Source organism: Anthonomus grandis, chromosome 7 (assembly GCF_022605725.1).
Source record: "Anthonomus grandis grandis chromosome 7, icAntGran1.3, whole genome shotgun sequence".
Taxonomy (NCBI): domain Eukaryota; kingdom Metazoa; phylum Arthropoda; class Insecta; order Coleoptera; family Curculionidae; genus Anthonomus; species Anthonomus grandis.
In genome coordinates, this window is record NC_065552.1 from 22,093,957 (window position 1) to 22,111,415 (window position 17,459).

The 17,459-nt window shown below is 33.3% G+C and overlaps 1 protein-coding gene across 1 annotated transcript in view; it reads left to right on the plus strand.

The window, feature by feature from the left end:
• The window catches only part of LOC126738794 (uncharacterized), a 111,370-nt gene that overhangs the window by 18,743 nt on the left and 75,168 nt on the right, over positions 1-17,459 (plus strand). Inside the window, exons 3-7 of the mRNA XM_050444233.1 lie at positions 2,480-2,509; positions 2,566-2,774; positions 16,152-16,361; positions 16,415-16,666; positions 16,723-16,885. Coding sequence (XP_050300190.1) covers positions 2,480-2,509; positions 2,566-2,774; positions 16,152-16,361; positions 16,415-16,666; positions 16,723-16,885 — 864 coding nt within the window. The remainder of the gene's footprint in view (positions 1-2,479; positions 2,510-2,565; positions 2,775-16,151; positions 16,362-16,414; positions 16,667-16,722; positions 16,886-17,459) is intronic.

Below are 17,459 nucleotides of genomic sequence, written 5' to 3' on the forward strand. Positions count from 1 at the left end.
GGATGTCTTACAGCACGTAGGTACCTAGACATACTTGAGAAAGTTATTCCAGAAGTTGTGGAAAATATCCCTCAAGCCCAATTTAACACTGTCTACCTGCAACAAGATGGTGGCCCAAGTCATAACTCTGGGCTAGTGAGGGCATTTCTTGAAAATAACTTTGCTCAAAGATATGGTCCCCCGATCTCTTGATTTTAGATTTTTTGTTTTATGGAGGTATATAAAAGACCAATTGTATAAAAGACAATACAAAAATCTAATAGAATTTTAAGACGCAATTTATTTAGCATTTCAAAATCTGAGAAGAAGACAAATTATTAGATTACAAATTATAAAGATGTCCCAATTTTGAATTAAAGAATATGGTGGTAATTTTGAACATCTCTTGTAAAAATGTTGTTTTGTTATATGGTTGTTTTCTTATAGTATTTACTAAATCTATATATTTGTTTTTTATGTTCTTTTATTACAAAAAAACAATAAGAATGATGCAATTCTCCATTCGTCATTACTAATTTCTAACTTTTTATTTGTCTATTATTGTTATTCATGGTCTACTATTAAATTATGCATTTAAGTTAGAAAATTGTTAGTTATTTGCTTATTTTTGAAAACGAGTCCATACTGTTATATACTTTTGAAAAGGTAAAAAAAGGCCAATTTTATGAACTATAAATATATAGGGTGTTCCGTTTAAAAAAACGTAAGTTTGGGTTATAACTCAAAAACTATTAATCAAAAAAAATTTATCTATACCATTAGATTCAACGGAAAAAAATGTATAAGAATGAGTTTTTACTTTTACAAAAATTTTAAAAATAACAGAGATCCGAGGGGGGTCCCAAAATACAAAAAATTCAAAAATACCCTATATTTCAAAAAATAAATGAGCTATAAAAATTTTGTTAACAGCATCTTTAATTTTACGAAAAAGTAGCACAGTGTCGCGAAAACCGCAACTCTTTATTTCTAAAGATAACGGAGATATCCCGCAAAAGTACCCAAAATGGGGCACCCTATACATGTTTGTATTTTTGTAACGCTATTGCCTTGTTTTATTACTAAATTTTATTGTTGTTGGCTCCTCGTTTTTGCAGGATCTATATCATATCCTTCAGCTGCAATTTATCAAATGCTTAAGTTATGCCATTAAAGGGAAGGAACATAGGTTTGTTAAATTTTATGGACTTCTCGATAATTGTCGCGGTATAAAGGTGTGGATTGTTGATCTATCTAAAAAGCTTTCTTAATCTTTGGTGATGCCTACTGTACTTAATCCAGCGGTTCTTGGTATTGTAGAGACTCCCGAGGTGGTAGTCTCAGTATTGACTTATATTGACTGCGATTTATTGGCTAATTGGTTTCTTCCGCGATTTAATGAGATTCCATATTCTTCATTGTCCTTATTGCTCAATTGTTTTGTTACTGAGGTACTTGATGTAGGCTGCATTTCGCTGCAGCAGCGACTTTTATTTCTGCAGTGAACCATGGTTTGTTTGTTGGATTTTTCGTTCATCTTTCTTTTCGTTTCGTCTGCCGCTAATATGATATTAATTTTAATTTTGGATCAAGGGCCGTATATTACATAGCAGTCTGTGTCCACTTTCTATATCTGGAGAGGCAAGCAATCGTACATCCAGGATCTGCGTTGTGTGGATGTTTCTATCATTTATGGTGTAGTTAGACTGTTGATCTTTATAGCTCTTCTATGTTATCTTGTGTTGAATCTTTTAAGAATAGAGTGTGTTATTTATTCGTACACGTAGTTCTAATTGACTGCAAATTCCGTCGATGACCTTATTGCCAATCTATTGCCAATCCTAGTGTTAAAGTCTTCGGCTAGGATTTATTTTGTCGAGATATGGTGTTTAATAAAGCTTCTAATTTGTTGTTAAACTCCTCCGGTTTAACTTTAGGATTACTAATGTATTAGTCTAATTTATTTAAGATATGTTCGGTATGTGTCATTTAAATTTCCGTGTATTAGATTTCCAATAATATGTATATATCTAATAGAATATTTTGAATTTGCTATTATTCTGTTATTTTTGCTGATTTCTTGAGATATGTGTGTTGGTTCTAAAAGCGATTCTATCATTTGTGCTGAGGTAGGCTGATAGGCTGGCTTAAGTTAGCATCTACAATCAACTCTTCCTAAGAACGAAATCGGATGGATTGGGTATCTCGGTTGGCACAACTACAGTGTTTAATTATCAGTTATTCAAGTTCCTAAACATAAGTTGACCAACAAGTGATTTAATTAATATTTAAGAACCATAATGACCATTTTTTACCGCTCTACAGATGGTATTAATATAGGCCGAAACATCGGTAATATTTAAACTAAAAACGTGACCTAGCAAGAAACTTAGAAATATAGGAAAAAATAAACTTAGAAATATTAGAAAAAAAAATTATTGCATTCAAGCATTCTCTTTTTTACCCAAAAAATGCTCAATAAACTTTTATAATTTTTTAGAAAAATTGGACGTCTAATGTTTGATACGAGGTAAGCGCTTTTCAAAACATTTATTATTATATTTATTTCCAGGCTATTTTTTGTAGACTTTCAACAGCCATAAGACAAACACTATGCTGGTTCTCGCCAATGCTAGTTAATACATTTGGTATTTCATTTTTCGAAGATAAATGTATTACAAGGTTATCGGAAATTTTTAAAGAAGTCTTACATACAAGAATGAATTCCAACGAAAACATGTCGAGTGATTTAATAGATGTACTATTAGAGTCCAAGAAAAAAGGAACGGAATTATGTAAGTAGTACATTACATTTCGTCGATTTTAGAGTTCGGGAAGCAAATCGGAGCAAAAAATATTTAATTTAAATTAATTACCAAGAATTTCCTAAGAACATGATACTGCACCAATTTTATTTAATATATTCTTTAGAAAGTACTTATATATTCTTTAGCAATGATTAATCAAAAATTAGAAACAAATATTAGTAGAGTAAAACTGAGCATATGTCTCCTCTAAATTAATTCAATTGTTTCGACTCTGAGCCTCTTGTCATTCATCTATCATTCATAAACATTCTCTATCCATGTAGTTACTCTGCCTCTACCCCTTTTTGTCAGCTTGTGGTCTTTACTCTATTTTTTTTCTCGTCCAGTGTCCATCAGTCATTTTAGCTACATAGCCGGCCCATTTTTTCTTAGTTTTGTTTATTTAATTCTATTTAAGGTAAAATGAAAATCCTTGAGTCTCCCTCCACTTATTTATTAAGCATTTAGTTTAAAATTCCCTACAAGTTTTTTGTTGTCAACCTCTGTCCTTCTGACAAATTTTTGGCTAAATTAAAAAATACATTAAAACAAGTAAATACAACTTTAGAATATTTTAACACAAATAAATTTAAACTCATACCTTTCAATTCGTCCATCCCTTTGTTGTACGACTTGACCAAGATCCACAAGCATGATATGCCTATTCGTCCAGTTGTTTCTTATTGTGGCTCTCCATGTGACAAACTGAGGTTCTTGGCTCAACGACACCTTACTTTATCCCACTAAGTTCATTTTCTATAAGAAATTCCACTCAATTAGCTCAAGAGTTAAAAGATAGCATTATACCCGAGTCATCCTTTCTAGTATCTTTTGATGTTTCTAATCTCTTCCCTAGCATTCCTCCTAAGGATTGTTTATCTTTAGTTGCAGACTTACTTAAAAAAAATACTGATCTTGAGAAAGTCCATATTGACAAACATTGTGTTCTGGTTGACTTACTTTTACAACAAATTTTGTTTGTTCAACTCATTTTCTTTATCAAACGATATGTGGATGATATTTTTGCCATTTTTAAGGATAGCCCCTCTAACCTTCAACATTTTATTACGTTCTTAAACTTTTTACACTCATGCATTAATTTTACTTTTGAAATTAAAACCAACGAATCTTTAACATTTTTAAATATTAAGCTAACAGGTATAAACAATAAGATCAACTTTTCAATATTCCGTAAGCCTACATCCACTGACAGTACCATCCCTTAAAACTCAAATCACCCTAATAGCCGCAGCTTTCCATTCCTACTTTTCTAGACTTTTCTCAATTCTTCTAGATAAAGCTGACTTCAACATAGAGTTAAATGTTATAAAACTAATAGCTCCCAACAACCATTTTTCCTTAAAATTAATCAATAAAATTAATTTCAAACATTTAAATAAAAATCTGATAATCAAACAATCAGACGATCAAAAATATTATCCAATCCCCTTTTGGGGTACGGTTTCATAGCAAATCAAAAATATATTTAATTCACATAATATCAATACTAGCTTTCAAACTAAACATTCATTAAGATCCTTTGTTATCAACTGTAAGGACAAAATCCCGCCAGGACAAAAATCAGGAGTCTATCGGATAGGGTGCTGGAGTGAGAATTGCAATGCATTTTACATTGGACAGAGCAGTAGAAGGTTTTATACACGTATCAATAAACATTGTAGGGAGATTGAGAAGAGTAAGAACCGAAATATTTGCCCTACAAGCATCAAATCTAACTTTGCAAGACATATTTATACTAACAACCACAGTTTTAATCCAGCTACTGACTTAAAGTTTTTACATTTCTGCCGGAAAAACAACAAACTTGATCTGTTGGAAATACTCCAAATAAATACAGCTACATAAAACAACCCTCATTACTGTGTTAATGATCAAGTACATCATTCTTGTACTCACTTTTTCAACTCACTGTCTCTTAACTCTTCAGTCTCTTAATACATCATTCTTACCCTTTACAATTTCTTTTATATAGTACTTATGCGTTATACTCTCTTTTATATATTGCTGTCCTTCTCAACAGCGTCCGAATCATTATGTTAACTGCGCCATCTAATATGTCCTCTATGAATCTTCTGTTTTCCTCTTGCTTTTACCAAAAAAAAAATAAATAAATTTAAAAAATTGTAGTAACACACCATCAGGTACCATGGCACTTTCCCATAGATATGTAATAAAACCCTGGGGCGTGTGCTTGTTATCAATTTTAAACCTTTGTAAGTGTACCTTATATTAATTTTTTAAGTTTTTTCTGTGTCTGTTTCTTGTTCGGAACTATTTTCTTTTAGTACCCCCTGATGATGGACACCACTGTGTCCGAAACATGTAGGGAATTTTAAGCTAACTAAATGTTTAATAAATAAGTGGAGGGAGACTAAAGGATTTTCATTTTACCTTAACCGACGACCCCACTGCAAGTATGGACTATTTCTTCACTATTATTCTATTTAATTTACCCTACTCCACAGAAAAAATTCCAGGCTTAAAGAAAGGACGCTGTCGAATGACACCTCAAAATCTATGAATTCCGTTGCTCTCGTTATAGTCTTATTTTCTATAGTACAGTTAAAAATTATTAGGTTTTTCTTTAAAGAATAAGTAACAACTTTACATTTAGCAGCATTAAGAGGCATTAGGCTATTCTGGAATACTATTTATAAATGCATTGAAAACAAGCGCCTCTAATATAGAGCCTGTCGATCTCCAAATGAAGCCTATATTTGAGCTGCACTAGAACCTAAGCACCATTTTTTTTTCTTTTACCACAGGCGGAGTTGCCACGTCTCAAGCCTAGTGGAGTTGCCACTACCTCAATTTTGTTTTTACCACAGGCGGAGTTGCCACCTTTCGAGCATAGTGGAGTTGCCACCTTTCGAGCATAGTGGAGTTGCCACTACCTCAATTTTGTTTTTACCACAGATGGAGTTGCCACCTTTCGAGCATAGTGGAGTTGTCACTACCTCAATTTTGTTTTTACCACAGGCGGAGTTGCGATCTTTCGAGCATAGTGGAGTTGCCACTACCTCCAGATTCTCTCTTTTTTTTTTTGTAGATCCACAAAAACAATTTAGTTATTGAAACATTTTAAAATATAATTTTTCTAAAATACTCACATTTTAATTTTAATTCTCTGAAGGCTATGGTCTCAATTGATCTTGCGCAGCTATAGTGGTCTGCTGGCCATTTCTCCGCAGGACATATCTTTCAATGGGTGGTACCTTTTTGACTGCAAAAGGACCCTTAAATTTCGGTTTTAACTTTCCTCCGCCAGCCAGCTGTGAATCTTCAATAGCCACAACATCTCCCACAGTAAATAATCTGGCAGAGTATCGAGACGCATTAAAATGCAGGGCTTGTTTACGTACATTTTCTCGCATCCGAAGCCTGGTCTCGGAAACAGCCTTGTCTGCGTCGACAAAATCATCACATGGGAATATCTTTTAAAAGTTGCTGTGTTGACATTAATCGAGGATTTTAACCAAAATGAAGAACGCAAGGAGCGTAGCCTGTCACTGTATGGACTGTTGCATTTAAATTATCCTCTATTGCTGCTATTGCAGTAGTCCAAGCGTTATCATTTTTATTGGTAAGACTGGCTCTTAATAAATTAAACACTGTTCTCATAACACGCTCTACTTGGCCATTTCCTCTAGGTACGCCGGTTGCAATGTGGTGAAGTTCAATTTTTTGGTCATTTAAGAAATGTTTGAAAATTGTTGAGGTAAAAGCAGCTCTGTCAGCAATAATGCGTTGAGGTTTTCCTAATTCTTCAAAAACTGGCAGTAAGGTACGTATTGAATACTCTGATGTTTTCTTAGGAATTGGTTGTAATCGACATAACTTTGAAAATGCATCTATTAAGACTAGGATTTGTATGCAACCATTTGAATTAACGCCAGCATGATCAATATGCTATGATTCTAGTATATCATTTGGTTTTTCCGTATGCTGCCAAAGTCTATGTCAGAGGCCAGTGTGTGATTTCCCCAGTACGCATGCTCTACAATTCCTAATATATTTTTTTAAACACTTGCCCATCCTAGGCCAAAACAAATGTTCTCGTATTTTCTTTAAACACTTGTCCCAACCAATATGAGAGGATGGGTCATGGTATAAACGCATCGTAAGCAAACGCGCGGCCACGGGCACGAAGCACTTAGGAGGATTTGTTTTGGTTACAATCATATTGTCAACAACTTTATAGACTGGATCGGTATTTGGGTTACTAAGCACTTCTTGGCAAAACGCGTCGTTGTTTTGGAATTCCCGTAATGTTTGTTTATCATACAGTTTATTTGGGTTAATTTTTTTTAGGGCACACACTTTTAATTCACGGTTGTCACTGGTAATGGGGTTTCGGCTTAAATAGTCCACGTGTATCATTTTGCTACTCGGTCGGTACTCAATCGAAAAATCGTAATCCTGTAGTTTAACCCACCATCGCACTATACGAAGATGAAGGTTCTTTTTTAGTATGCACTTCACAGGGTAAGTTTGGATTATAAATCCGCAAAACAGGAGAATCAGTTAATTTACTTATAATTAATTGTCTAGTTGCTTCACATTGATCAGACCATTCAAACATACAATTTTTCTTTAACATAGGCGCACTTTCTTCTCACTAGGACGTATTGTTCCTTCACTTAATATAACACCCAAGTATTCAGTTTGTTTGGCAAAAAACACATACTTTTTGCAATTTAACGAAAATCCAGCCACAGATAAAGCACTTAAAACTTCTTCCCAGTTTTTTAAGCCTTCCTCAATCGATACACAGGGCACTAAAACATCATAAATGTACACCAATGCTTTTTTGTTTTTAAGAGAATTAAGGGCTTTATTAATTGCACGCTGATAAATTGCAGGAGCGTTAGTATATCCAAACGGCATCCGGTTGAACTCATAATGCCCATCTAGTGTTACAAAAGCAGTAATGTGCCTACAGTCCTCTTCTATTTCCATTTAGTAAAATCCAGATTTCATATCAAGTTTGATGAAGAACTTAGCATTACATAATGTATCAACTTGGTCTTGGATGACAGGTAATGCATACCTTTCGCATACCACTTTTTTATTTACATCACGGTAGTCCACACACATCCTTAGTTGGCCATTTTTCTTTCTTACTAAAACTATAGGGCTGGCATACTAGAACTGACTCTCGCGAATAATACCGTCCCTTAATAATTCAATTATTATGTCAGCAACTTGGACACGCTCTTCATAAGCTAAACGACAAGGGTGATACACTACGGGTACATTGTCTTTTAGTCTAATAGTCATCCTGCCGGTGGTGATGCGATCAGGTGTTTTGCTCTTATATTTTGATAACAATGATTCAATTTGCAATTTTAAATTTTCTGGTAGGTCTGGTTGATTAATTTTAACATGATTAGAATGCTGTAGAGTTATTACTTTCGAAATGTCTGGTGGCTGATAGTATGACTCAATTCCAGTACCACCCTTTTTAACAGATACAAAGGGTTGAAGGATAATATCCAAACCAATTAAAATATTGATGCCACTGGGAAAAACTCGATTGATAACAACAAAATTAATGTCGTATGTTAACGTCGGCAAGACTGTAATAATATCACAAACACCAATAGCGTAAACAACTTGGTTACCGAATCCGACAAAGACACGACTTTTATCGTTCGGCATGATCACTGCGCCTAATGTTTAGACTATTGAATGCTTTATGATGGATACATCGGCGCCGCTGTCAATACAATACGTGAATTCTGGAGCTTGATTCTTGCACAAGGTGGTGGCTAAGGGTGTTGTAACAAGCTGGCGTCATTTTTTGATTCCTAATGCCTTCTGAGGTTTTCCATTTTTGTACCAGCAATTGGCTTCGGTGTTGCCCATTTTCTTGCAGTGGTCACACGTTAGTACGGAAACAGTTTTAAATTTGGATGCTGCAGCTCGTTCATTCTGCTTAAAGCCGGTACAGTTGTTTTGTTGATGTCCATGTTGTCCACATTGAAAACACTTGCCCTTAAATTCTTCTGCTGTCTGAGAGTGTCGATTTTTGACTTCGCGTACAGGTGGTTCTCTTGCATAACGTTCAATTTTGTGAGAACTAGAAGGGCCTGCGTTATTTGGTCGTTTTTCACGACGTGCATCAAACTCTCCAAACAGCTGTAGAACCTCACGTTCGCAATTTGGTTTTTGAATGCGAATAGCAGCACGTGCTTCACTAAATTTTTGCCATGTTCTGCAAAATGGTCGCCAATCGCAATAATAGCGATACCCATGATGACGCAAGGCATCTCCGGCTTTCGTGATCATTAATAAATCACTTATATGCAGTTCTTCTTTTAACTTCGTACACTCGTCCAACCATTCTTTAATCGGGTAGGCACTTTTATCTGAGTCAAAGTTTGAAACCCGAAATGACGATATATATATGACGGCAGGAGCGTGCGTGTTGGTGCGTCTGTCCGAAACACTGGGCGTTGGCTGTGTCGACGTTGCCAACTTGGATTGACGTGCCAACTCGGCAAGTTGTTGCTGTTGGGCAGCCATTAAACTAATTAAGGTCTCTTGCCATTGTACCTTCATACGTTTTCTTGGGGGTGCAGAAGGACCTGCAGATGACTCCTCCTCAGAACTATCACATTCATTTTGCCGAAAGGACGCAGATTCGCTGCCTTCCGCCATTTTATACTTCGCGCCACACCTTAGTTTTTATTGTCTTTTATAATGTATTTAATTTATTTAACACTAAACTGTACACAGTAATTAATCCGTTCTTTTATCCCACTTCTGATGTAAACAGTAGTAATATTTTGGGGTTGATACCCTTAAATAAAAGTCATTAAATTCACAAAACCAACTTTTAATTTGCCAACTTGACAATTCAACTTATTTTATTCTCGCGAGCACGTCAGGCCGGGGACTGACAAGTACCGCGTCGCATTTCCCGCCTCTTGCCGTGTTCGGCAATTTTGCTGGATCAGCTCTCTGGCGATCTGGAGATGTTTTTTTAAGAAATCCGCTTACAATATATTATATAGAAACTGAATACTTAAAAAAGTGTAAGAATAAATGCTATAGTTGGAGGAATTTTCCTCATAAAAAAAAGTACAAATAGGGACGGTAATAAATTATTAAAGCAATTTCTATAAAATTATAATTTAAATATGCTTAAAATAGTGATTTAAAGTGTTACAATTTGGTAACAAATTTTATACAATGTATCGGGAAATCGGATATATTAAAAGTACGAGATACTGTTGAAAAGAACTGAAGTAGAAAAATTTCAAATAATATTGCAAAGTTTGATGCCACATTTTATGAGAGGAAAGTTTACTATTTTTAAGATATTATTTTTCTCATTCATCATTATTATTCCAGTTTATTATTCGAGAGCCACAAGACAAATTCACTCTCATCATAGTCATCACTGTGTAGAAAAAATATTTTAATGCATATAAAACTTACAAATTGCTTGAAATTCAACTATTTTTTTATAAACTGGCGAAATGAATCAAACTGATAATAGGTACGTGCTATAAAACTTCCTAGATTTATTAACAGAATCACAATTCAGAGATTGTTTATTTGCTATAAAAAAATCTCTGGACTGTCATGTTAAAAAATATCATGATTTTCTGAATGCTAATTGCACTAATTTGTTTCGAAGGAACTCCTTTTCCTTGCCAGATCATTTTCCAGATTTCAGTTTTGTGCCATTGATCAATTTTTTTTCAGTTGAATTAGTCAAGGATTATATGGTCCTGATAAAAAAATATTATATTTCTTATTTACTTACTTCGAGTTTTTGAATTAGAACTTTGAGTAAGTCTTTTAGTCTCTACCTTTCACAATTCCATTAATATGACTAACATAACTATTGCTCAAGGTCTAAAATTGGAGATTCCTATATAAACATCTTTTCTTACTTATCCCTAACAGAGTGTTATGCATGAGTCTTAAAACACTTATACTACAATACTGCACTTACTTACTACATTATTTTTGCTGACTGATAAATCAATAATATTACAAAGCATACTGACGCATGATGTCTAAATCTTCACCCTAGGACCAATATTCACCAAATGTTGAATTCTTTCAAGAATTCCATGTTAATATTTTCCAGACTTTCTTTATCAACCTCATTTTCAAAAATAACCTGTGTATATCAATAACAATGCAAATTACTATAAGATAAATTATGTTCAGCTGCTGGAAGTGTAAAGGCTGATAGACAATCATAAGAATAGGAAATTTAATAAGCAATACAAGTATTTGAATAAGGGATCCTAATCTATTTATTATATTTTTTCTTCTTTAATTTTTCGGTTTTTGTTAACGTGGCCTTATGGTTTCTGTTTATTTTTTTTTTGTTTCAATCCTTTAAATTTTATTCTTATAACCTAATTTCTTTTATTGTAATTCAGCGTTAATAAAAAAAATTAAGAAACACTACTGGTATTTATAACTTTCAGTTTTTTCTTATACAAATGCTAGAGGAAACAATAAATATTTATTATCGAATATAAAGACATTACAATTATATTTTTTTTGCATGATGATACCTACGTAATAGTTCATAAATAATGATTCGAATAGAAAAGAAATCTCATCAGTCTTATTTAATCGATAATTTAATTAACATCTAAAGAAAACTACCAATTAAAAAGGTTTCTGATAAAAAATAAGTTTTCCAAGTAAAATTTTTTATTATAGAAGTTTTCAGATATTGTGATTAAATAATTCAAAATTGTAAAGAAAATGTATACACATTTGATGACACGTGATAAGGTATGAGCACCGTCTATAGATTACTGTAATTGTTGTAATCTATAGACGGTGGTATGAGGTGCTACATTGCCGTATTAAAATGGAATAGGATCATGGAATGATCGGATGTATGTATCGAATAATATGTACAAATAGAGAAATATTTAGTTTTTTCCGCTTGTTTGCTATAGTAAAAAACTTATCTTAAATGTAACGCATTGATTATTACTATAAGATTTTTAAAAAAGTTGTAGATAAAGCCAATAGACTGTACATTAAAGGAATAAAAACAAGAAACTAATTTAAAATAAAATAAAATTATATAAAACTTTGAAAAATACTTAAATGCTAATCATTAAAAATTCACTTAAACTATAGTATGCTTTATTAGCAAGAAATATTTTCGTCCTTGTACGTAGGCTTTTTTCAGTCCTAAGTTGTCTTATTTCTAGTGGAAGTTTATTAAACAGCTTTCTACCTCCATATATGATAGAGCTACGGACAAGTTCAAAATGAGGAATGGGTAGCCTCAACAAATAATTTTGTCGCGTATTATAGTGGCTTCCTAAGTGGAGTTGCTGTTTATATTTTCTAAAAACTAAGCAAACTGTTTCCATAATAAAGATACAACACAGGGTTAAAATATTATGACTTACAAAAAGCGGATGACATGAGTCACGAGGCTTGGCCCCACATAGATAGCTAATGGCCCTTTTCTGGAGTACAAACACTGAACTAAAAAGTGAATTTGAACATGAAACCCAAAAGCAAATTCCATATCGAAGGTGCGACTCGATAATCGCGAAGTATGCAGATCTGGCGATGGAGAAATTAAGACTGGTGGCAATAACCCTTAGGGCGTAGCAGCCTGATGAGACTTTTCTACATACATTCACAATATGGTCTTCAAATTTAAGGAACTTGTCTATGGAAAGACCCAAAAACTTACTGAACGGTGGCATGGTGATGGCTTCATTATTTAAACATATATCATTTGTATTACATTTAAAATTAAGGATGTTTGTTTTGGAAACATTAAATGTCAAAAAATTTGCATCACACCAATCTTTTATTTTTAACAAATCTGCACGTATATTGACCTCCATTTGAGAAACATCAGAGTCCTGCCAGAGGATGGTGGTATCATCGGCAAACAATGTAAATTTGCCAGTTACCTGCAGTTGTGGCAGATCGTTCACATAAATCAGAAAAAGTAAAGGACCAAGTACTGATCCTTGCGGAACACCCACATTTATATTAAGTTCCTTAGAGAAACCACCATTAAATTTGACAGCCTGGATACGATTTGATAGGTAGGAATGAAACCACTCAAGGGCAGTTCCTCTGAAACCATAGAGCTCCAGTTTCATCAGCAGCACTCTGTGACTCACGCAGTCAAATGCCTTGGACAAGTCATAGAATACCGCTGCTACAACTTCGTCAACCTTCAGTCGGTTGTACAGGTGCTCTAGAAAGCTAAAGATAGTATCATTTGTGCTCACAGACTCACGAAAGCCAAACTGCTGAAGACTCAATAGGCCAAACCTATTTAAAAATGAAACCATCCTCACCTTAACGAGCCGTTTCCTTATCTTGGCTAAAGTAGGCAATAACGCTATAGGTCTAAAGTTAGAAGGACAGTCGCGATCGCCACCCTTGTAAAGAGGAATAATCATTGCTCTTTTTAAGCACTCTGGGAAAACTCCATACATAAATGAAAAGTTAATTGACTCGGCCAAGACTTGCAAAGCAACAAGAGGTAAAGCAGAAAATATTTTAAGAGAAAGCCCATCGCAACCTGATGAACTCTTATTCTTAATATTAACCATTAACTGTTTAAGCTCTTCTACACTTGTGGGGGCAAAAAAGAAAGATTCGACTACTACCACATTGCTGAGATAGCTCCTGGGATCTATTTTTTTGTGAGAGATTGGCTGCAAGGTTACTAGCAATATCACAGTAGAAGGAATTGAGGACATTGGAATCTAAGGTACTTGGAGTAACCAAGACATTATTTTTGCCCCTTAGCTTATTTAAAATCTTCCAAGACTCTTTTGCTCTATTGGAGGAATTATTTATCCTCCTTTGAAAGTAGGTCCACTTAGCCATTTTGATTGAGTTTCTGTAAATCTAGCGGTATCTGTTATAATAATTTAAAAATTTTGCATTGTTCATAGCGTATTTTCTAATGTAAAAAAGAGAGCGCATATTTTTCCCAGATACTCGTAAACCCTTAGTATACCAAGGTTTTCTATTTCATTTCTTAATATTGACAACAGGAAAAGCAGTGTTAAAATTGTTTAATACTATTTGATGAAAGCTATGCAGTGGGTTAACAGTAGTCAATACATTATTCCAACTTGACATATTGCAAAGCAAGTAGAATTTGCGGAAATTAGCTCTAGTATAAAGTCTATCGCATGCAAACTTATTCTCATTAGCTGCACTATTAAGCCTTACTAATCCCACTATTGCCTCATGGTCAGACAAACCGGCATTGATTGTTGTACACTGATTTTCGTATTGGTTAAAATTCGTACAGAAGTAATCTATCAGTGAGGAAGAAAATGCTGAAATCCGGGTTGGCTGATCTACGTGCATCTTAAAATTAAATGAGTTTAACAGATTAAAAAGCATTCGATTTGATCCATTAGATTTGTCTAAAACATTTACATTAAGATCGCCAGTCAGAATCAACATCGCATTAACCGAAATTTCACTTAAGAGGATCTCCAACTTTTCTAAAAACAAATCTAAATTACCAGATGGAGATCAATACAATCGTAAAATATACAAATTTAACTTACTGCTAAATAAAATAGAAAACTCGCACACCTTTTCAATCAATAGATGATCAAATCTGTCAATAGTAATAAACACAAATTTAGTTAAAAAAGCTTTCTCTATCATATTAAGAGTACCACCATGTGTATATTGCTTGCGTGAAAATTTGGAAATTAGTACATAACCAGGGATATCAATAGGCTCGTCAGACCTCAACCAGTGTTCAACAAGAATTAAAACACTAGGAAACTTAACCGATTCTAAAAATAGTTCCAATTCGCTAACTGCTGAACGCACAGATTGAACATTAAGAAATGCTAGGAAAATTTGATTATGGTGGGAGTTTCTATTCAAAAAGAAGATCCAATAGCAAGGGTGTCTATAGGTTGGCCTAGTTGAGGCGTCACCGAAGACCTACCTTCGATCAAGGGTGTATCGCTGATTATCCCACTATTGCTAATACTTAAAGATGCTAATACTAATTTGGATGACAGAAAAGTATTTTTAACATATAAAGATAAAAGTTTGCACATAGATTTGGGAGAGTGACGGTACCTAAAATTTTGTCTGACATCAGTAATTATTCTCACAGAAAAGTTACGGTTACAGATGAAAGAATTCATAAAATGAATTGTATTGTAACATCTGCTTTTTAAGCACTTATTAAAATCGCATTTAATACAAACAATTACATTAGTTATCCTGCCCATTAATAGCAAGGATTTTATTTGGGAAAAAGATGGCAATGTACAAGAAAAATCAAGAAAAACAACAACAACATCATTCTTCGTATAGTTAACAATTAGCGGAAATGCATAATTACATAAGGTCTGGGCTGTTACATTACTAAACACATAAACACAGGTGTTGTATGACGAGCTCAGAATACCTGAGAGAAGAGAAGAGAAACCTCTAGCACTAGAATCGCCATAAATTAGTACATTTGATTTTGCTCGTGGGTTGAAATGCGCTTTGGCTAAGCAGTTTGTAGATTTTGATTGAAACAAATTGATTGTTTGAAACAAAAAAAAAAGTCAAACAAAGCAAATCGTAAATAGTTTATGGATGGTATTATTTTGCGAGTGGAAAGTTGGTTTAAGGATAGGTGACCAATTTAAATCATGTGTTTTTAACACACTTTAAATTACACCCGCAACCTGTTTCGTAAAAATTGTAGGATTAAACATAAAATATTACTATTTTTGAAGATTTTTCTATAAATAATTAATTAACTTTTAACAAGTACTAAGAGTAGACTGAATATATGAAAAGTAATAGCTCTATCACTGACACATTTTCTAATTTCATTGTAGCAAAATATACGTCTCAGTATTGGATTAATTACTACTTAACGAGTTTATCATACTGTCGGATTTGCTTTCATATGCTCATAGGATTACTTGCTACAAATAAGACAAAATTTACTACAATTTGTAAAGAAAAGGGCGATGCAATACTGTAGTAAAAAATACAAAGCCAATTTTTATAGTGTATATACGAGTATATATGAAATGTACCTTTAATTAAAAGCTATGTTATTGTGGATTAATCTCTTACCTCGGCCGTATATCAGTAATTGCGATATGAAAAAGTAGGGAAAGCATTTCGACAAACAGTAAACATTATTTGTGATTTATTATTAAATGAAAAAATTTATTGAAGTAGATCCAAATGGCATACTCGTACTCAACATATTCCATTTTTTGGTCCTCACTAAAGACTACTTAAACATTTTATGACCATTTCTATACAATTATTTTTTTTGTCCAAGGGATTATTGTTGGGAAGTATAAATATCTAAATTTTTAGCTGAAGATGTAATGGTAGGGTCAGCCTTTCAATTCTTCGCTGCTGGATTCGAAACAGTTAGTAGCGTATTAAGTTTTACGTTATATGAACTTACTGTTAATCCAGATATACAGCGACGCTTAAGAAAAGAAATTCTAAAACATATTGATGAAAACGGATTAACTTATGAGTCCCTTAATGATATGAAATATTTAGATATGTGTCTATCAGGTTAGTAATATATTTTAATAGTATTTTGAAAAGTCTTATTAATATTTTTTTAGAGGCTTTAAGGAAATATCCTACTTTACCCTTTATTGATAGGGTATGCAATGCAGATTATAAGCTAACCGATGAGATCACAATTGAAAAAGGAACTAAGATATTTGTTCCTCTTTTCGGACTGCATTATCATAAAGAATTATTCCCTGACCCTTATAAGTATGATCCCGAAAGATTTGCAGATAAATCATTGATTAATGCTGATAATATGCTCTACTATATGCCTTTTGGTGAAGGACCAAGGATATGTATTGGTAAGTTAACTGTTTTGACTTATATTGCAATTTATACGCTTTTATTTATTTTACAGGGAACAGATTTGGTCTAATGGGAGTAAAAACCGCCATAGTTGCAATTTTGTCTAAATTCGAACTCGTTAAAAGCGATAGGACTCCGGAACTCATTGACTTTGCTCCTGAAGGCGTTTTGCTACAGTCAAAAATAGGAATTCCAATTACCTTCAAACATTTGTAGTAGTTTTACTACAAAATACGGCGTTTTTTTCTAAACCTAAATTTGTATATTCATCTGCAATTAATACTAATGTAGATAAAATAAGTCTACTTAAATATACAAAAGAACGGAATATATCCTTAAATTATTAGAAAAATGATAACGCCATTTTTTTTTTAAATGGACGTGAATTATCTTCATGAATATTTAATTTTTATGATAGCACCTTATAGATAAATATATAATTATTCATAAAAATGTTAATGGCTCTTTATTTTTCGTATTAATAACTGTTGAAAAACTGATAAAAGTTGGATGTAATCCTCCCCATGATGTTGACCAAGCACTCAAACATTGAACTGCAACACACTAAATTATACAGTACATACACGATAAAAGGAACAAATTCATTTAAAATTTTGATATTTTTTCTTTGTTAATTTTTTTGGACACATTGATTAGACTTAATGTTGCTGAAGTGTTGAGGTTTTTCAAAAAAAAAAATCATTTAGTTGGATTAAAGACACAATAATATAGAGGCAATCTTAAAATAGTATGTCCATTACTTTTGACAATATGCTCAATACCAAATTT